Below are 22,318 nucleotides of genomic sequence, written 5' to 3' on the forward strand. Positions count from 1 at the left end.
CCCACGAGATATGATCTTTCAGCACGCACATTCCGGCTTTGTCGATTAACTCTAGAACCGGTGAGCGACTAGAAATTCGTGATAAACGAAAAATAATGAAAAAGCGAAGAGAAAGCGAGCAATACTGTGCTCGTACGAGATGCAAGAAGATATTCACGGGAATTTAGTATGAATATCTGGTGGCCACCAGCGGTGTGCGCATCGATTCTAAATACAGCCACCTCGGAATACCCCTTGCTGGTAGGATCTAGCCAAACGTGTTCTGCGGCCAATGGCGAGAGAAGATTGGCCGTCAGTCAACGCGGCAATGGAAGCATTGTGGCCGATCTGGAAGCCAGCCGGATCTTCTTGCGCGATAACCGAGACTCCAGACGATCCCGATTGCTTTTTCCGTTCTTTCAAATGAATCATTGTCTTCGCTTGATACCGTAGCGTTCTATATACGAAGTGTCTTAGGATCGCTTAGAAAGTGGTATAATATATCGAGAGAAGGGATGCTGTGCTCTTTTTTAAGAGCAACGGAATTCGATCGTGTTAGCGATAAGATTTTTCGGCTTATTAACCTCCTTCCTTTTTATCCTTTTCTTCTTCTCTCCTTTCTCTTTTTGTTTCTTAACCATTTGAGTCCCAAGCAGCGCGATCGCGCTGTTTAACTTCTGTGTCGAAAAGTCCAAGTACATTTGAACGCTACAGACGACGGTATTTTGTATTTCATTGTTATCTTCTCGATAATTTTTATGAACAAAGCTTGAAATATTTATAAACTAATAGTACGCATATATAACGATATAGATGTATTTCATAAAATAACAAATAAGACAAACGCTATCGCGTTGTTCAGGATTTTTCCACTCTGTTTTTTCAATGATCCCTGCGACTCAAACGGTTAAGAGGCGGATGGTACATTTCTGTCGATTTGATTTGTAATATATAGGAATTTATTAAGGAATTTTCTTTTAGTATTACATTTTTATCATCTTCGTGTCTAGAATCGATTCTGCAAGCAGCGCTCAATTTTCTACGTATTACGGTCTACGCATGTAATTTTCTGTTTAATATCCGTATCGCGGCAATGTTTCATGGTTGCCCGTGGGTTGTACAGAATCGATAGATAATTATTCTTTGTAAATCGAATTAAGGATTCGATTAAATATCATCGACGACTTTCTACTTGCGCGATACGAGCATGAGCTGCAAGACAAGTACGTAAACCAGCAATTACGAGTGTAATTATCCCTACACCCTTCATTAGACGGTGTATTGATATATTGAGCGACTGACGCGTGGACCAACCCACCTAAGCTCGTGAATTATTAGCGAAGCCCGGGTTGCCCGCAGCTCGGAATTTAGGTTCTTTATCCCTCGAATTACACGCTATGATTTTTCAGAATATTTTTCTATCTCTTTCTATTTATTTTACTTTTAACTCGGAACCGGATTTAAATACAACAGTTTCTTAAAATTATTTTTAATAAAATGTTATTGGAATTTACGAGACTGTATCTATCTGTATGAACGAAGGTTCCATGAAACGAAATTTGTCATGCAATTTTGCGCAAGTAAACGAATTAATAAATATTCACTCACATTGTCCGCAGCGTTGACGTCGATTTCACGAAGAAGCAACGTTTCGCAGACATCCACGTGGCCGCCTGCCGCAGCCAGTAAAAGAGGACTTCTGCCATTCTGTAAATGAAAATATATTTTCGATAAATATCGTGGATAAACATACTCGAAATATAAAATACTTGAATTAGATTTTGATCGTTAATACAAAGTCCGATACTCTGATAAATATTACAATGTAAAACAATTAGAAATAATTATTTAAAGAATCGAACGTTCAACGACGAGTCGACGAACGAAGAAACGAAGAAATCAACGAACTAAAGGATTTGAGAAATCGAGGAACAGCGAAGCTTTCAAATCTAAAATTAAAAGACTATCTCGAGAGAAGAGCGGAAAAGGAAAGTGCGAACTTTATCGACGAATTAAGTTTCCCTAAGCATTGCTCGCCGCTCGTGATTCACGAGAGGATCAATTAGCAACGTAATTAATAGGTACCCGCATTTCAGTTTGTAACACACGCATTTCTCGTGTCGAATTAGCTGCTGCGATCAGACAGGACGCAGGCTTAATTAGCCGAACAGGGGCTCAAGCAACGCTACTCGATGCATCTTTGCAACTAACATAGCCGAGTCCCCCCTGATCTTATTATTTACATAAATTTCTCGTCAATTTTTGCATTTTTCGATTCACATTTGACCGAATACTTTTCTATCCTTGAAAGATTTCTTAAATTTGCGAAAAATGTGAAGGAAACGTTAGCGACACGCGTAATTTCTCGTTACCATTTTATGGCAAATTTTCTTAGAACGTTCAAAGTCTTTTCACTCGTCGAACGAGAGAAAACTACGGCGAAGTAAATTTTTCTTTGAACAGAGACGATGCAACGTAAGGCGGTGTAGAAGAATTAGATCGAAATTGGAATTTTAATCTCTGTTAGATACTAAATACTGTTTAATGCTAGACTTAAATACTAGACACATTAGTACTACTATACGCCTCTTCCTGTCCGATGTTAAAGACATAGGTTACGCAAATTTAACAAATGAGAGTATACATCATTTTGACACGGCTAGTAACCTATGTATGTTCAGATTTCCTGTAAGGTTGTGGCTCGTTGCCTCGGGTAATAAGAGCGCACTAACTCCGTGTGTTAATGAAGAAGTATATCTTATCCATGCAACCTTAGATGCAGAAAGCGTAATATATCAAATAGTAAATAGTTGCGTATATGAATCAACCGCGGTGGACGTGTAGCCACCATAAATTCTGTTTCAACCAATATCGCGATCCTATGAAACCGTACGATTCGTTCGTCTCGACTAAGAATCGCTCGAGAAACGCTTGCCACGTGTGAGATGGTAAGTAAAGCCATAAAGTTTGAAGTTAGAGTGTTCTTTACGAGTTTAGTAGAAAATATTACATGTAGGTACAACCAATACGACATGGAGATTAGAAAAATAAATGGAATTAAATAAATAATAAATAAAATTTAGAAAACGGAATTATTCTAGCAGATAAGAAGAGAGACGAGCAAAACGGTATAGAATTGACATGGGAAATAAGAATTTGAAAAACGCAATGTATCGTTGAGAAAGAAGAATTACTAATACGAAACACACACAAAGAGTATATGTATATTATCGAAAAGAAAAAGATAAACAGAGTATTCTTAGGATAAAAAAATAAGGAATTTTTCAAGATGAATATCCTTATTTTTAAATTCCCTCGTTCTCTCCAGTACGATAAAGGATAAAATGGATCGTCGCGAAAAAAGACTTGAAGAATCCAACGAACGTGATTTTATCAGAAAGGAAAGCTATTTTGCTGCGAGTTCGATCTGAAACATCGATCGATATAATTTCAATTATTCGGTGCATTGGCCGACGACGATGAATCGCGATGAACGTGTCGGCTTCTCGCATAATAAAGCACTTTAGCTCGAAGTTTGCCGCTGGCTGAAGTGGAAAAAAACCGCACGACGATTAATTTCATCGGCGCAATTAAGGAAGAAGTAATTGTAATGAATGCGTGGATAATCGGGCAACGTTTCCCCGCAGGCTTCCAGACAATCTTTTGACAAATGCACACCGAACACGCTTATCTACATTCCCACCGACGGCGACTGTCACAACCCCAGATGTAAATATGTAATGTAATTAATATACTACATTCTCAGGCTCGTATACCTCTAATGAAACCCAGGCTCGATCAATCTATGACTTGGAGTGCTATAATTAGAAGTGGGCCGAACGGTCATCCAAACTCGCGTCTCTAGAAATCTCTTTTGCAAACGATCAACTTCTCCTTTTGAGAATCCTTTCGCACGAGACGAGCTGCTCAGATGCCAAATCTATCGATTCCAAATAACTTCGTTACTTTCATCTATCATTCTCCGTCCTTTACATAATTTTGATCGTTCGTGTTGAATTTTATAATAAGAAACAAGCGAGAAAGAAGTAACGAGTTCATTTATCGCAAAAAGATGGCCATAGATGATACTAAATTCTCGGATAAATTTAAGCAACAGCGTTTGTAACATGGTCGATTCTCTGTATCTTTCGGATTATGGAGTTCGATCAATGTGACAATTCTAAGTCATTTACCGCAACAGCTTGATGGCGACAATACGATAAAAAAATAAGATGTAGTCGATGATAAAGGAAAAAACGGAGAAGGAGACTCACTTCGTCCGGCAGTGGTTTAATATCTTCGTCGAGGAGTCGCGCAACTCGCGCTACGTCGCCACGTGCGGCCGCCTCGCGTAACTTTTCTGCCATTCCAGCCACGCATCTGCAAAAGAAAAGGAAATGGACTGTCATTAGAGGAATTCGATCTAAAACGGCTGCTTTTCGTGCAACCAGTGCAGATTATTACGTCAAATACGCCGGTATCGCGAGTTTCTTTCGGAACAAGATCATCGAATCCGTTTTTCTATGTTTCATCGAATCGGATTCCTTCGAAACGATTCCCTTTTCCTATAGAGTCAACGACAGCCACGATACGATAAAAAGAAAACGAGAGATAGATATTTAAAGACCACCTTTTACTACCTTTTAACGATGATTTTTACATTTTTCTCAAGCGAAGAAATTGACAGAAATTATAAAATACCTCGCGAAGGTATTCCAACGCTCGTGGAAAGCTTTCATAGATAAATATACCATGCGTGTTATACGAAAGATTTTGACATCTTATTAGCATTGGAATGAGCTGCCCGCTGCATTCGTGAATTTTGAAATAAATCTGAAAATATACACAAAAGTTACAAGATATTTACTCGAAAGGCGACATACGCGTAACAGCTTTCTATGACGCGTGCTCTTCAAATATATTCGTGAGCTATTGGAAACATCGTTAACATAATGAAGTAGTCTGTTAGTTAATGAATTGGCATCCGAAGTCAATTATCGCTACATTACATTCGTAACATTCATGGATGATTTCTTAGTAACCTTTTCCTTACGAGGTTTTATCACTATGCACGATTCGAAACTTGTAACAGATAAAGCTGGGAATTCAGGTTTCCGCCGGATGTCAACCGGTTAAGGACATTACGCACATGCTATATAGAAAGGGAACAAAACCAACAGGTGAATTTCTGCGAATTCGAGACTCTCCGTATTTACGGATGCAAAAATCCACAGCATATTCATTGCGGCAATTAAGCAACAGGAAGTCGAATGTCTGGAATCATCCAGGGACTCAAAATAAATCTTATAAACCCAGTTATGATACCAATTTACATCTTGAGAAGGTAATAATTCGCGATGAAACATACTATACCGAAACTCTCAACAACCTACTGATTGTGAATTGTAGTAGAAGATGTATAAATAAATATTTTAACGATACTTTCAGCCTCTTGTGAAATATTCCATCATAAACACATTGTCTAATGGATAACAAAAGCCCTAGCTCAACACGTTCCATTATTAATAACAATTATGAAATATTCCATCATACATATAGTTCGGATAAAACAAACACATTGTATGATAAATAACAAAAGCCCTGTCTTAACGCGTTCCAAGCACATTATTTTCGACACGGTTGGAGGATATGCACGCCTCTGATCAAATTAATATTACACATAGAATCGCATTCATAATTCAGGCGGTCAGATCTTCATTAGAAGGACGGAAAGGGCGTGACAACGAAGAAAACGACGCGCATCCTCTATAAAGGGAACAATGATACAGGCCACCATTGTTTTCGGAGACAATGGACGCGATGGATTCGTGAGTCGAGAGGAAAAATACTTGCTGAATGATCCCTGTGTTTCTGAGTCACTCGTTATAACGATATTAAATGACTCGTGGACGTATCCTTAATTTTTCCCAACTAATTTTGCAGATCCAAATCAGACGCATTTATAAAGATCGCTGCAGAAAAACATGATACTCCGCTTTCGTTGATTTTCTAATTTCTACGCCCCTTGCTAACTAAGAGAAAGTATTTCAATATGAAATAGTCACGATGTTTTATAAGAAATAATATTAATTTAGTTGTTACGTTAATTTAGCTTTATCTTGTAAAATATTTAAACTTCTGGTCTTCGTACGATGAGATGATCTGACGAAACAAACGTTTGCTTTACCTTCGTTGCGCAAGTTATAGTTTGCTGCCGCTATTCCATTAAAACGAAAAGGATGATTAACATATAATATTAAACGACCACCTGAAACATTAAATGCAAGTATCCTCGACGCAAGTGCGTTACAATTTTCTCGTTTTTGTTTAATAAGGAGATGTCGAGTTGAACGGTATTTATTAAGACCTCCGCCCCTCGACCAGACGTCCTTTGAAGAACCTAGGAGAAAGAAATGATAGAAAAAGAAAATAGGATATTAAAACAGACTGATTGGTACAACAGATTACGCGCTTTTTTTTTTCTCTACTCTCATTTTCTTATTATCGAGCGAGCCATCTCATAAAACGCAAAATTATATAATATTCGGTTTTCCTGCGATAAGCGAAAATCATTAACCTATGAGAAAGTGGCGAATGGCGTTGAAAGCGATGCAAGGACGTTTATTCGGTATACCAGTCGTGTAATTCGAATAGGGAATACGGTTATATTTGCATGTATGTGCTTCGGTTCATTAACGTCGTAAACGATCTTTGTAAAATTAACGATGTAGATATGAAGGCTTTCTTCGGAAGTTTAATTAGTCTTAACATACTCGGTGGTAATAACCGTAGATTCCACCCTTTCCTCTGCTATAATGTTCTTTAGAATTTTCGTATATTAACCCGTCCAAGATACTCTTACTTAATTCGCTTGACTCGCTGTATATTCACAATGAACCTTCTTGCGTCGTGATAGATTATTTCGCAATGACAATCCATGCCATAATCTATTAAATTCTCAGTACCGTTCATCGTGAATCGAAGTGAAACGTCTCGTGGACACACGTATATACAGTTGCGAGCAAGTGCATCGATATAATACGAAACTTTCAAGGGGCGACGTTGATTAATGATACCGCGGTTTCTCTCAACGACCCGACCACGCTAAGTGGAGATCTACAATACTAGGCAAAGAATAGTTTCTGCCCTCCGAACATATATACAACTGTGTTCTAAAATTATAGTAAATTAATAGGCGGATACTCGATTCGTTTAGACGATCACGCATTCATCGCAATAATTAAATTTCCTCTACGCGATTTATACGAAGCGTATCGTAACCCGATATCGACGATCGATCAATCACACCTCGTTAAACGATATTTGAGAAATCGATGATAATTCTCCCACATCAGACTCTACTTACAAAACGAATCTTGCTCTTTTTGCTTCCGGCTACTTTCGATTAAAACTACGTACGTAAAAAATTCAAGATAATATATAGTATATAATATTCCCTTAATTATATCGGCATCGTGAAGTTAAGCTTAAATATTAACCTGTTGATTGGGTCATTTATCAATGTATGAAGAGTTATGTCAATGTAACACCACGGGACAAATTACTATGCTGGAAAAATGACGGTTAAATTAAATTGAATTAAATTAATATCCAACAAGTGGACAATTCAAATGACCATTCAATCTGTTCTCTTTACTCAAATATTTATAGCGATTCGCGAAAAAATTTGAACACTTACCATAAAGAAACTTATATCCTCCATACTCCACTTATCGCGAAACCGCCTGTTTAATTTTTCTTTCGATCGAATATAAATCAAGCGACCTGTGCAATCAACGAGTCCACCTTATTCTCCCGATCCAGCGGCGATTTAATTATCGCGTATCCATCCTTCGTCATCGTGATCAGTAAAGGAGAAGCGTCTTTCATCGAACCAACCATCGTATCCGACAACATAGCTTAATAACTTGAGAACAAAAAAGAACGTAATATATAACACAACCTTTCGAGCTCGTTATCAACTGTACCAAAATACGATGGAAAAGCAATAATTTGTCATTTAAACAGTAACTTACCAAACTTCCGACAACAATTTACAGTCGTGACGAATATCCTAGCACTATTCTTGTTAGAAAGCGAATTGAGAATATAATATTTGTTAATTTTAACGTTATTACACCTCACATGTGTGGAAACGCGCGTTGTAAAGATACGCAATGTTATACCGCGCGTGGCGCTGCGATCTGAGGTAGCAGGGCGCGAAAATCAAAACAATGTCTGGTAATCTTTGTTTCCAAAATAGAAAATGTATTCGCGTGTGTTGCCAAATGTGTGTGTTTATGTTTCCATAACGCAAATGTGCTATTTCCACTACGCTGTTTCCAGTTATTCGTATAAACACCTGATACAATACTCTTTTCTAGAATGTAATTTAACTTTAAATTAACCGTACTGTTTTTAAATAATTGGTTTTGGTATTCAACATGATGTTAACATTTTTCACGCCTTTCACATACCTTATGAACAAAGTATTTTAAAAAGAAGATATCCGAAGAGATACAAACACGAAGAAGAAGCGAGGAGAAACGAGTTAAATTAAACATCGATGCGGCGCTAAATTCAAGACGGAATTAAGACGAAGGAAATTCAAACGATGATACGATCGATATAAATAGACGTCTTCTATGCCTGACTTTATTCGATTACGCTATCGTTTAATCGGAAAAACGACGTGAATATCGAGCAACGATCTAAATCAAGAATGCTATCAATAAGGAACTTCGTCGAAAACAACCTCATAAATCATCCTTTCTACCAATTAGGCTTTCGAAGAATTTAATTACAGCTTATCTTCCTTCGCAGAACATTCTCTTTTGTCTAACTACCAACGTTTTTATTAACGTGCGCGTTCGATAGCTTAAATGAAAATAAGAAACTCCTCGAGAAAGGAAAACGTTTCAAGAGTTTGAAGTAAAAAGTAAAAATGGATGTTTATAGCGAACCTGCTTTAATAAAATTGTAATTATGACTAACAATTACAATTGACACGGTCCATTAGCGTGTGATTAGTCAAATAGCGTCGAAATTACCGTCTTTCATTTTTTTTTTTTTTTTTTTTTTAAGTAAACTATGCCAACAATTCGCTTCTATACGAATAAAAATATTTTACGATGATCGATGGAAAGTAACTTTCCTACGAAAACTATATTATCATTCGATTTTGATAATTTCGAACATTTCGAAATGAAAGAACAACTTCGAGCAAAGACATCGACCGAGTTAAGAAAAAAATCGCCAGGTAAGGTAACAAAATTTAATCGTAATGGCCGTAAACCGGATAAACATTCAATCAACGGTGGATCGACGCGAGGAATAACGGAAAAGCGACGGTTTGCTAGAAATCGACGCAAGAAGCCTTGAATCACGACCGCAAACGATCAACCGATGTACCCGTAATCAGCGGCAGTTGCTCGAAAGACAGGGTCATAAAGCATACTTTCTTGGCTCGCTTGTCTTTGGTTAATAATTACACAGGGAACGGTCTTGGAACGCACAGAAAATTATCGTCTCTGTGGGGACCTCGCAGCACCTGTTATATCGAGGAAAGTTCCAAAGGGTCTAATTTCATCGTGGAACATTTCTCCGTCATTTATTTGCATGCCATGTGCACGAGATAGTACACGTGAGACACAAACTGACAGATCGTAGAACAGTGTTGCGACAAAGATCATAGATCGTTTGAGAAAATATTCCGTTACGGATCTTAATAACACTGATCTTCTACAATTTCTTAAAAAATATAATTTCAAAAGTATATACGCAGAACCTTATAGAAATATACGTGTAAGCTTTAGAAATTGACAAAGTTGTAAATGTTAAAAGATATTTTTAATGGACGAGACTATTTTCCACGTATCAAAGTCACTAGTTTCCTACACGCGAACGTTTTCTGGCGACCATACACGTAGCCGATTTCTCTTCTCGTTTACCAAGTAAAATGGAATTCTTAATTACAGTGGACTTACATCACGTACGCACGAGAAATCCCTCCTTCTGCGTGTCCGTACATATCCAATAGGACCTCGGCCCTCGTTCGCGGCATCTCTGACCCTGTTTCCACAGGTAAAACACCGCGTATCCGAAAGAAATCGTCAGTCATCCATTACGCTAATTAAAATACTCCGAACACCGTGAAATATGCAAAACGGGAACGAGGCGTGTTTCTTTTGGTTATAACTCGTGAAATGATTAAACGCGGTAATGTTATTAATTGACGTCGTATCAATGATGGTAGCAAATTATGATTTAGATAATACCGCTCTGTTGCCTGACCAGGTCGTAATTAATTTGCCAAGTGGTCGAATAAAGCGAAGAATGCGCGCGAAATGCGCGATCATTTCGGTTGCAAACGAGTTGCCCTTTAGGATCCTGATATCGCAATAAAAGAGCTAAGTATGAAATTTACAAGCTGAACCTTCAATTTATCTTAACTTTGCTACAAGAGGTTCCTTTGAAACAGTAAAATCCAGTGGCGATTTCTCTTAATGCAAGACTTTAACGACGTACGTTTAACCATCGTTTGCTACCTCTTCTTCGACTAGCGTTCTTTATTAAAAGTTACGTAATATCTCAAACTGGACTTTTTCTTATTATTTCAGATTCTTCTCCTATGCCCTGCCAAGCTTTAGAACTTAATATCTGCGTTCAGAAAATTCAACGCAGATTACATAGTATAAAATATCGAATGCGGCGAGTTAAACCAGGCGGTGAAATCGCAAACGACAAAATTACCGATGCAGACGAAGCTACCAGTCAATCTCTATCAGATTTCAATTAACAATGTCGAATGGCGGATGGGAAGCACCCTCGTCTATTCCAACCGAACAAGCAACGATCCATCGTTTTCAATCATTCGAGCGGCGATTGGATGCCGCATCCGCATCGCTAATTACCGATTAACCGGAATCGGCGTCGATTAACGGCTGGCATCGGCATCCGTCGTCGGCATCCCGACGATCGAACGCCCCGTTTCTCGTTGTCTACCCGAAGGCGAAGGCGGCAATGAGAAATCTTTTAATTAGAGATCCCGCGAGATAAGAATGTCTCCCCTGCGTTATCCGTCTACCAAGACAGAAACTTGAACGAGGAGAACATTCCTTCCGTGATCAGGGTGGACCAATCAGACGGAGGCTACAGCGGCAAAAACCATCGAGAACAAAGCGTTCAATTAAATGCTCATCCTCGACTGGCCAGGCTACGACTGAGAAATCAACTTGACGCCGATCCACGATCACGGGATCAACCGAGCCGCTGGCAAGAAACAAGCCAAGTTGTTTCGTGCGTGTTCCACCCGTGATTTTCTGAATGTTTCGAATTGTTCGTGAAATTGAATTCTCCGAGACGCCGTGTATTCTCGCGGTCAGCGTTGTTTGGAGAATCGCGCTTTTTGGTGGAACACGTGCTACGGCTGCGTGTTTAGTTTCGATCGCATAGAAGACGGCGAGGGTGGCAGAAATTACGAACGGTTCCCGAGCCTTGTAAGTCTCGACGTTCGATCAGTATCGCTAGATCGTAGGCAATTGATAGGAGTCGATAGGACTTAGGTCTTTTAATTTTAGACGCTGTTCGATTTCGTTCGTGTCGATAGACAGATGGATCTTATTAGTTTACGTAGAAGAACTAGCAAGAAACGATATGTAAGAGAATCCTATTAACATTACGCGGTTAAATATTGTATTTTCGTTTATCTTCCACGTGCTTATAGCCAGTACGAGCGAAAATTCTTTTGACTACGAAGCGAACGACCTGTCTGACCAGAACCTTCTGCACAGCACCGTAGGTTAAACCTAACGTAAATTGTTATTACCTACGAATATAAGGAAATAACGAGTCTTTTAGAGTGGCAAAAATATTGGATTAAGAAAAAATTGATCTGTTCGCGAGACGTTAATGGCAGGCTGCAAGTAATTTCGATTGTTCTACTCCCAAGGTTGTCGACGCGTACGCAAACCGGTTCTTCTCGCTCCATCGGCAAGAAAAGGGCTATCAGCTCGCTATTGTAACCAAAAGGAGCAATACCCTGGGACGCGTTCGTTATAATCGCAATATTTATTTACAACCATGTTCGGTATCGTTAGGCGCCTTTAAGTATCACCGTGAAAACCTTCGCGATACGACTGAAATCGCGATTGAACTCCCAATGGAAACGAATGAAAATGAAGATATACACGAATGCCATGCAAACGGGACGGTTTTACGATCGTTTCCCTATTCGAACGAAACAGAAAACCATTATGGTTCAAATAGCTTTACCGGTGCGCCGTAAAGTCTTCGATGAGATTGCTCGAGTATCACGTTCGGTTCTACCATTTTTAAGATGCAGATAAAAACGAAATATCTTCCACTACGATAGATAACGAGTTTCCAACGAAAATTACCCTTATCCGTGTCTGTTTCTCTTCGCAAAAACAAAAGGATATTCCATAGTTTCCATCAATTATCGATTACTTCATCAATTATTTCACGTAACCTAATAATTACTAAAATCAACAACTTTAAGCTTGCATCGCGTCCAACAAATGGTTTACTTCTGGCCTTAAAAATTCGTGACCAATCCATTATGTAGCCGTTATAGCGGCAAGGATAATACGAAGAAACGAACTCGACGCGTTTTTACACGATCGGACAACCGTGCTTAATTTATTTACCTTAAACGGCAACATGGCAAAAACGGCCGTGACGGAATTTCAACGGAGGGAAAGCGAAGTCCGCCAACGAACCGAACGTAGGATACGCCTAACGACGTTTTACCGAGAACCGGTGTCCCGCTCTAATGAGGTATTCAGTCAAAACCGATCCACGAGCCCAGATACCGGCTGGCATTTCAAATACGCTGTTCCCGGTACTATTTGTAACATATTTGCATAGCAGCCGCGTGCACACTATGCACAGGCGTCTCGTTCTTTCCGCGTATCGACGCCAACCCGTCGCCGATCATGTCGATTCGTTCGACGTTCGAGCGAGTTTGTAAACCAGGGGACATTCAACAGAGAAAATTGAAACGATTTGTTCGTCCTTATCGTCTCGTGGATTCCTTCGGAATTCTGCAAATTCTATGGTTAGACATCGTACGATTGTAAGTTTTAAGACAACAACTTGGTCCTCTTGCGTAATTATTTGTCGAGTAACGATAACAGCGAATCGACAAGTTAAATGTTTCTTTTTCACATTTTTGTAATTTCTCTGCAAGGTCGATGGAAGATCCAAGTATGTAAATTTTTCGTGCGGAGAATTTATGATCGCCGTTGATTAATGAATATTCATGGAAACGCGGAAGTCTTTGTAGATCCTTTCGCATTTTTTATACTTTCAGCTCTTGCGTTCCTTGTGATTGCATAAGATGCTTCGTTATTAGTTGAACGAACTTCAGCCACCAAACATATTGATATATTCGGTCTATGGATGAAGATGAGAAGTTTATCACGTTTGTTCGTTTTGACTATATTTTGTCAATTGAAAGTAACACAGTTTATCCGTCTATTCGTTGGCCGAAGGAAGTTAAGAAATAGAAGGAGAAACGAAGCTTATAACGGTATAGCGGTTGCTTAAAAAGAGATGAAATTTCAAGCGAGCAAAAAGAAATCTTAATTAGTTTCGATAAAAAGTGGATCAAGTTCGACACGAAGGAGAAATTTTGCCACGTAATACTCATTAAGTGGAAATACGAAAAACAAAAAGAAAGACATCGTAATTAAACGGGAACGACAGGAATGGAATTGAGAAGGAACGAGGAATATGTAACGAGATATAATTTCTTCTGCAAGTTCCATAAAACTGGGTTACCGTAGTAGGAGCGTTCAATCGTGTCACGATGGCCTTGCGTTTCACATTGAACTCCGTATTAAAGAGATGCAATTAAATGGCAAAAAAAAAAAAAAAGATGGATAAAGTATTATTATACTTCTATCGCGAATACGAGTGTCGAACGAATTGTTAAGCGATTTCTCAAAAGAATATATTACTTGCTATATTACTTGCTGAAATTTATAAGCAGACATTAATTACGTCCGTTATTACAACCTTCGAGATACGAATCTCAGAAATAAAATTAATACGATCGGTAATTAGATGAATTACGATTTAAATTATACATGTAACGGGAAAAGATCGTCTTCGCGATGACTTTCACCTCAAAGGAACTTTCCTTCCACGATTCCACGGATACTCGACCACGTGCACGCCTCAATCGTCCCACATCCCATGAAAACTCGATGGTTGCACTTCAGTCGCTTCATCGTGTAACTTCATACGCACGTAACGCGCAAAACATGGTCGTTCGTGGAATCAACAGGTGAATCGAGGGAACACACGGTGCTTGTAGTAACCGGGTAGCGGATTTATAGGCAGGTGTGCATCGAAGCACGCGTTTAAAACACGCGTCTATCGCGATGCCGCAGGGTTAAACGGCGATGGGAAATAGAGTCAACGAGATGCGGCCGAGATAACGCACAGGCAATGACTGACGTGGCCAGGCGAGATTACGTCCTGCCTTTAAAAGGACGACGCACCCCATCCGGCGTGTTGGTGCTCACCTATCGATTACGTGACACGGTCACGCTCGTGAACGTCGAATTTGAATACAAGCGAGACGCTTCAATGGACTCTCTCTCCCTCGCTACCTGAATTATCTGCGGTTACCTAGCATCCCTTTATCGAGTTCGCGTTTATACGCCAGCCATACGAGACTGCAGCTTGTCTGGATGTAGGTCTTTTTCTGTTACCGGATGACGCTACGACGAGTATCGCATGGTGCTGTCTGTCTAACAGAAACGCCAATGGCATGATTTTACAACATCTGATAACTGTCTTACAACGACTGATTTTGAATATCTATTTATAACGACTATAAATCTTCGAGTATGTAGATGACGATATTAATCTTGCGGATCGAGTAACGCGTCATGAAACGCAATTAAAAGGAAGCAGCCACGCCTAGGCAACGTCGCGAAAACGCGTGCACGCATGAACGCATCGCAAGGCAAGAACAATGCGGAGGCTCGTGGCGACGTCGTACCATCTACAGGCAATCGCGACTGAAATTAAATAATCCATCGATAATTACATATATTGAGTTATTAAATAGCCATGATAACCCGGCATTACCGGTTTCTTAATTAGTGTGTCTGGATTACCATCGTGCGTGCTGACCATGAATGCAGTGCGGACCATAACCGTCGTCGTTTATTATATTATAGTAACAAGAGTATTATTATTATTATTAAAGATTACGTTATTCGCAGAATCGTTACCATCGATAGATCAGCATCGTTCGAGATCACGCGAGATCTTGGCAACGGTAATTCGAGTTCGAAAGAAGATTCGACCATTGCGATTTCCAACTTCTCGTCTGCACGTTGGCGAATAGATCGATATTTAATTGTAAATTGTAAGGCATTTGTCAAAACGATAAAAGACGACGCTATCCAACGATACGTTGAAGGGACACGAGCCGATATTCGACGCGACGTCACGAAACAAACAACGATCCTTGGACCGACACTGTCCTACACGTTTCGTGTTCTCGTGGTTGTCCGTAGAGGATCGAGCCACGGCTCAGGATTCCAGTCTATTTATTTTAACCGCGATATCGATGATCGCAAACCACAGTGGAGAACGGATCATAGTGGTCGGCGATCGATACCAGCTGCAATATGATCGGTTACATTCAGGTTTTGCCTCGCCATCAAACGTTATCGGCACCAGCTTAACAAAATTGCCGTTGTAAGTATTTTCCAATCGATTTCACCGGTTCTAACGACTTAATGCCACGCTGGTCCATATGAAGGTCTTTATTAATTATTAGCCACGGTCCGGCATAATATACCCTGGCGGAGAAACGAACAACTCTGTCACGCGTTATCGCAGGCAAGATCGCGGCCAACTCGCCGGATTCTTCTTCGTAATTGACCAATGCCGGGTATATCAGCCCTCGATGGATGTATTTCGGCGAGTAATCGCTGGAAAACTTGTTTCCAATGGCCTATTGATAGACGTAAAGACAGGACGGTGAACCATATTGGGTAATATTAATTCGTAATTGATTTTCGATCCACTGCTTCTGGATTTCTGCATCGTAGTATTTTTTTTTTTTTTTTTTTTAACCTTATCGTTGATTATTGTGACGAGTCCTATCTACCAAACACTAACGAAATACATTTGGAAGATTAAGCTTATCTTTAGATTCGAGTAAAATGCAATCGCTTTTTCCTGATATTCTTCAAGTTCCTCTTGAATGCTATAGGCTCTACCGCCTGTAATGTTTTGACTGGAAACATTACCCTTGAGCTTTGAAACGTGATTCGTGCGAGGGTGGAACGGTATAACACGGAACAATGCGACGTACACGAATGGTCATAGGAATTCTACGCTGTAGAGGATAAATCGTGGTCTGGAGAATTTTAAGAATTTTAGTACGAACTAAGAAAAAAGCGTCGGTGCGTGGAAGTCGAAGCGGATAGAGAATAAGCATCGAACATCGAAAGTTACGATAGACATCGCGATCGTTCTGTACAAGGTACATCAATATAGAACCGGGTTGCATCGTCGGGCTCGTAAGTCGATTCCTAACGAGTACAAAGCGGCATATCGCCGATTCTAATTCTATACGCACTATTGTATGCCAATTGTACAACGTCGAGAACGATGAGACTGCAAGAGGTGTACAGGCAGATAACAAGTGGCGATACGCAGCCAGAGACACGGAAGAAAAAAGAAAGGTCCTGGCATAGGATTCGCGTAGCATCGGTGGACACGCGGAACCAGTATCGATCTTATTGTTCGAGAACGGTATTATCTTCGTGCTTCGTTAAAATCCCCGACGGTTCTACGAAAATATCGATGCCGCGCGATTCTTAACGTTTGAGACTTCCGAAAGCCGAATCGATGGAACTATTGGGTTGGCAACTAAGTGATTGCGAATTTTGTCATTAGGTGGTATTGACAAAATCCGCAATCACTTAGTTGCCAATTCAGTATTTGGAATTATTCTTTTGGAAATAAGAAACGAAGAAAGATGTTCCAAACATGTAACACGCGTGTCTTGAAGAAAATCTTCAATGTGGCAACGTGGAAAAAATACGAAAAGTATGTTCGTGCAAGATACGAGAAGACAGAAGTTTAGCGCGCGTGATCGTTTTATGTTCAAGTTCATCGACCATGAAAATCCATTGTATTCCGACGATGACTGGCACGAATATTTGATCGCATTACGTACACCCGCCGACTAACGCGTCGAAGCATTTAATTAACGAACGAATTTATCCTACCACTTATCTCGCCATTTTGCAATTCTAATTTATGAAACATTTCGAATCTTATCCGATCGTATCCATTGTTTCCTTATTCTTCATACGACAGCCTTGTCTATAACAAAGAAGTACGATGAAATTCAAGAGGAATTATTTCACGAATATTCCTGGAAGAGTTAAGGAACCGTTAAATGAACGTAAAAGAAACTGGATCTGACTTTTCACGATTATACTCCTGTGAGAATGTCAGTAGATGCTTCCGATACCTTCGTTATACATTTTCAATGCTAAGCAAAGCGGACACGTTCGAGCAAATCTGATTACAAACTGAATAACGAACGGGCTAAAAGCATCCTTTAAGCTGATCTTTTCATGTCATCTTACCAGTGTATGCTTCATGACTCGGTAAGATCGCAGTATCGATCCCTCGTGGAACCATTGTTAACCACTCGAAACCTCAAAACAGGTCATCACAGCTGGCAAGAACGCGCGCTTACGTCGTGATTCGTGTATAACCACGTTTGTAATACCAGAGATGCTGAATGTAAAAGATGCGAATGCAGCAAATAGACTATACGTCGAATCACCGTTCCCGTACGCACGAACCATGATACAGGAGAAGAGTTGATTTTAAACGCTGCCTTTAAACGTAAAACGTTGCCTACTGTGTCGCTTCTTTGCAGAATAAAAGGCTAAATCTATTCCCTTTTTTAGAATTTTTGTTTAAAAACATCTTTATCTTTCTAATTATAAAACTACAACTAGATAGACATTCACGTTATTTCTAGTAGAACGAGAGAATCGACATGAAAAAGTTCTTCCGTATATCTAACAGAATAAAAATGAGGAAGAATTAATTTCTTTGAAACAAGCAAACTTCTCGTTTCTCCATTTCACAAACGAAAAGACATGCGGCATATGCGTCTTAGGACGTTTCGATTCGAACATGCCTCGCGTTGTTGTTTTGCCACGGAGGATCAACTCACAGAGGAACTGTACGACGTACTTGATGTAATAAACAAACTCTGGACAAAGCAATTTCGCTGCTACGTGCAACCAACGACCGACAACAAGTTCAAACCTTCAGGTGCCCCCTCCCCACCGCAGTATAAATAGACGACCATGTTCTCCAGACATAGTCAGTCAGTCGCGCGAGTCAATATGAGTATCGGTCATCGAGATCATCGGTCGAGCGAATAAGTATAACGAATAACAATTAGTATCACTATCGCGCAACCTTACAACGAATATCATCGAGCGAGCCTTGTATTCTACATTTTAAAACATCTGTAAATATAGTTAACGAAATCAACTCGTCTCGTTATTAATTTAACCGACACGTCTCAACGTTCACCACAGATATTTCACTTATTTTTCGTTTGAAATTATAATCTTTTCTTCGGAATTAATAGCTTGCGATAACCGGAGACGAAAGGTACACGGAAATACGCAGGTTAAGAGAGAAATGCAAAAACCGCGCGGAACATATCGCCGAGGCGAATTTTATCGGCCGTAAAGCCATATTGTTTTCGAGTGTCATTAAAAGCGGAGGGAACTCGCACGGCCAAGCCTAACTATACGTCAAAGAACGATCCTGATGAAGAATCTGCACGCGGCGCCCAACTCCTATAATCTCTGGGCTCGCAGGAGGATAAATTGTACGCTGGCGATGAATTGACGGTGATCGATGTCCACCATCTACCAGGGTCGTCGACGTAGGAAAAACGAAATGAAAAATAGCGATGCTATCTCTGCTTCAAGAAGAAAAATCGGTATAAACCTCGTACGGTATTTATTTAGAGAGATATCACGTAGGAAAGACGAATCTCGCGTGCTCACATTGAAATTGAACAATTAAATTGGATATACGCGATCTTAAACGCTGCTGTCCACGCTCCGTGAGTTCCACTCGTGTCATTCTACGAAAGCACACGCGAATACGAGTAAGAAAATTTGTTTCCAGCGATGATATAATCTTGTCTTTTTTTAGAATCGAAAATTTTTCACGCGTTAACTTTATACGCGTAGCGTCCGACGCTCAAAAGATTCTAAAGTCTCCTAAAGACACAAATGATCGACGTCGTAGACGACTACACCTAGAAATTGATAAATGAAAATTATCAAATATTTTCCGTAATATTCTAATCTCTGAGTCCCTGATATCCAATTTCACGCTAAATTTCTATATTTAATAAATTCACCTGTCAAAAAATCATCGATCAGGCGGTCGCTATGATGATCCATACGAATGATACCTCGTTCATTAATCATCGTGCTGCTCATTAAATCACCGTATTAACCGTCGAAATCGGAAAACGGACAAATTCGATTCGTGTTCCATCATCTCCCGTCATTTTTAATAAGCGTCCTGCGTTCGATTCGAATTATTATGTACACGGTTGACCGATTAGCGATTAATTTTACCGATTTTTCTCGCGACGAAGTCTGCGGATTTCTCCATGCGCCTTTGTGCCGTTAATACCTTCGATGGACAGTTTAATTGCGCCTCCTATGGGAGTGGTTCCTCCGGACGACCGTATATGGGAACACGTGGCAAACACTCGAGCAGCGCACGTGCGCTGGTAAAATATATTGATAGCCACGTTATCACGTGTGTACCATACGTACAAAACGGAGAACAAAAGCAACGCAAACGGAATCTCTGCTTCCCTCTCGCCGCCGCGTCGTAAGAATGGACACGGAGTTCTTAGAACTGGAACGCACGACACGATCACGACCAAGCTCGCATTAAATCCGATGGTTTAGTGCTAATGGAAACAGTTTCGTATATACCCGGAGACGAGTTCGAGGTTACTTCGAACTGGTAACGAGTCTGGCTTCGGAGTAAGGGATAAAGAAGAGAAAAGAGGAATTGACTTTCGAATCGAGCGTCGTCGAATGATCGCCGTGGCTGAGATAGTTCGAGTTAGATTTGAATTCGGTTGCTCAATTTTAGTCTACGTTTTATATCGCGCGATTGAAACGTCCTACTTGTCGTTTCCAAAACGAAATTGTTTCTTCCTGCCATTTCTTTCTCTTCGTTTCGTTTGAATATAATTGAATTGGTATAAGCTTGCTTCGAGAACACGAGCAATTTCAAATATACCTCGACGTATCTTGAAAGACGAACAAATGTTAGACAAGACGCTTTAAAGAAGCAAGATAAAAGTTACTTGTATTCGTTACTCAGCAACGTTATTTTACTGTCCTCGACGAATCTATGGCTGAAATAAATCGACTATTCGAAAGGGAACGTAATCGTTTCTACATTAAGGCAGATTAGATACAGAAATTACACGCCGGTCTGACTAATATAGCCGCCTCTACTTATCGAGTGATCGAAATCCCAGAGTAACGCCGTTCCGTGCCGGTTACACCGGACTCGATTAACCGTATGGATCATTTCGCTTAATCTGTAGATAAAAAGAACTAACTCCTGGCTTCTACCAACTTGTAAATCCTTTCGATTAAGCCGAGAGGGATTCTTCGAACCGTTCGGTAAACATATTAATATCCTGATCGATATATTAGAGAGCGTGATATGTTTTACGAGGAGGATCGGCCGTAATTTGCCCGTTTAATTCACCGAATAAACCTCACCACCGGGGAATCGGGTATCATGGGAATCGGCGATTCTCGGCGCAATGCTAACTGCAGGAGTGCAAAGGAATGCGTAGCAGAGTGAACCAGCGTGTTTCGTTCCCGCGGTAGTAAAAGGGATGAGTAGATAATTGTCCGCTATTTCTTTCGGCTGTGGCAAGATCGACGCCGCGCAGATTCCGCGCGCTTTCAATCCGCTCTTATGCGCTCGCGTAAAGACCTCCGGATAAAATCATTTTCCCAATTAACGGCAGAATGGCCGCGGAACAAACCATTTTCCCTTTCGACGCAGAAAAACCGCCAGGCCAACTCGAGGAACGCGGTGTTCGATGATGTCTTTATGGCGGAGAAAAATTGCTCTTCTCGCTTTCAATGCTCTCGTTATGTTTCCCTTCTTCGGAGAAAAATTTCTTAGAGCTGGTAGAATTTAATTACTCGTTGTTCTTCTGAAACATTAACGTAACGTATATGGTCATTGATCGTTGACGAATGCCGTACGTTCAGGAATACTTGTTCGCAATAACGTTCATGCTTCAATTACAGGGAAGTATAAATGTACTTGCTTTGTGTAAATTGTGCAAATGTATGTGTATGGTATTTGCTTTTCTTAATCTACAATCGATAAGGATCGACGAAACCTTAAGAATTTTTATTATTGCGATGGAAAACGCGCGTCGAAGCCATCTGTCTGTGTAGTAAAATGACTATACTACCTACAGATTGATAGCGGTTTGGTTGATTCAACTATCTATATTTCATTCTCTTTTTTTTTTTCATTTTACTTTATTTTGTTTTATTTTATTTTATTTCGTTTCATTTTATTTTATTTTATTTTATCCTTAATACCAATTACTTTGCATTCTAATCACCAATCCCATCTCCGATCTTAATCTTAAATTTCAATAAAAAGAACAGACTAAAGTATTTCTGGCATAATAGCGAGATAATCTTGCCGATCTCTATCCAGGTAATTACCAATTAACCGCGATCGCTTTGGCCAAGCGGACATTTCGCGTTCGTTTGCAATTTAACGTGAACGTTGATTGAATACGCGTCTCTCCCCATTTACTTCACTTATATGTATGCATACGCCTCATTAACTTACTCCTGTCCGTTGATATACGTCTCACTTATACCGTTTTCGCGGCACTTAATTACAGACGACATCGCCAATTCCATCAATCAGCTCTTGGTTTCACGGCGGCCACGTCCACGCGATTATTGCTTAATTTTCGATTGTAAGTTGCATTATGACGTACACGTTCCGTTCGAAAGTTGTCGATGATCCAGCGCACGAGCGTTCTTTCTTTCGACGCTCGTGGTTTCCGTGTTAGAAGCCTGGACCGGTTCGTTATGATCGCGGTATAGTTTGCCATTTTATCGAGGTAGCAGACTAAATTTAATAGTCGACGATTAAGATAGCAAGGGAATTAAAACGGTTTAATTGGATTCCTGGCACACGTTTCTTATAC

General features: G+C 40.0%; 1 protein-coding gene across 4 annotated transcripts in view; it reads right to left on the bottom strand.

The window, feature by feature from the left end:
• The window catches only part of Dgo (ankyrin repeat domain containing protein 6 diego), a 139,613-nt gene that overhangs the window by 93,787 nt on the left and 23,508 nt on the right, over positions 1 to 22,318 (bottom strand). For 3 of the 4 annotated variants that reach the window (XM_072019126.1, XM_072019125.1, XM_072019123.1), the window contains exons 2-3: positions 4,254 to 4,359; positions 1,588 to 1,686 (exon numbers count right to left, since the gene is read on the bottom strand). In XM_072019126.1, coding sequence (XP_071875227.1) covers positions 1,588 to 1,686; positions 4,254 to 4,346 — 192 coding nt within the window. In that variant the 5' untranslated portion in view covers positions 4,347 to 4,359. Of the gene's footprint in view, positions 1 to 1,587; positions 1,687 to 4,253; positions 4,360 to 7,678; positions 7,907 to 8,015; positions 8,143 to 22,318 lie in introns of those variants that run through there. The other variant, XM_072019124.1, reaches the window with a different exon arrangement.

Source organism: Bombus fervidus, chromosome 16 (genome assembly GCF_041682495.2).
Source record: "Bombus fervidus isolate BK054 chromosome 16, iyBomFerv1, whole genome shotgun sequence".
Taxonomy (NCBI): domain Eukaryota; kingdom Metazoa; phylum Arthropoda; class Insecta; order Hymenoptera; family Apidae; genus Bombus; species Bombus fervidus.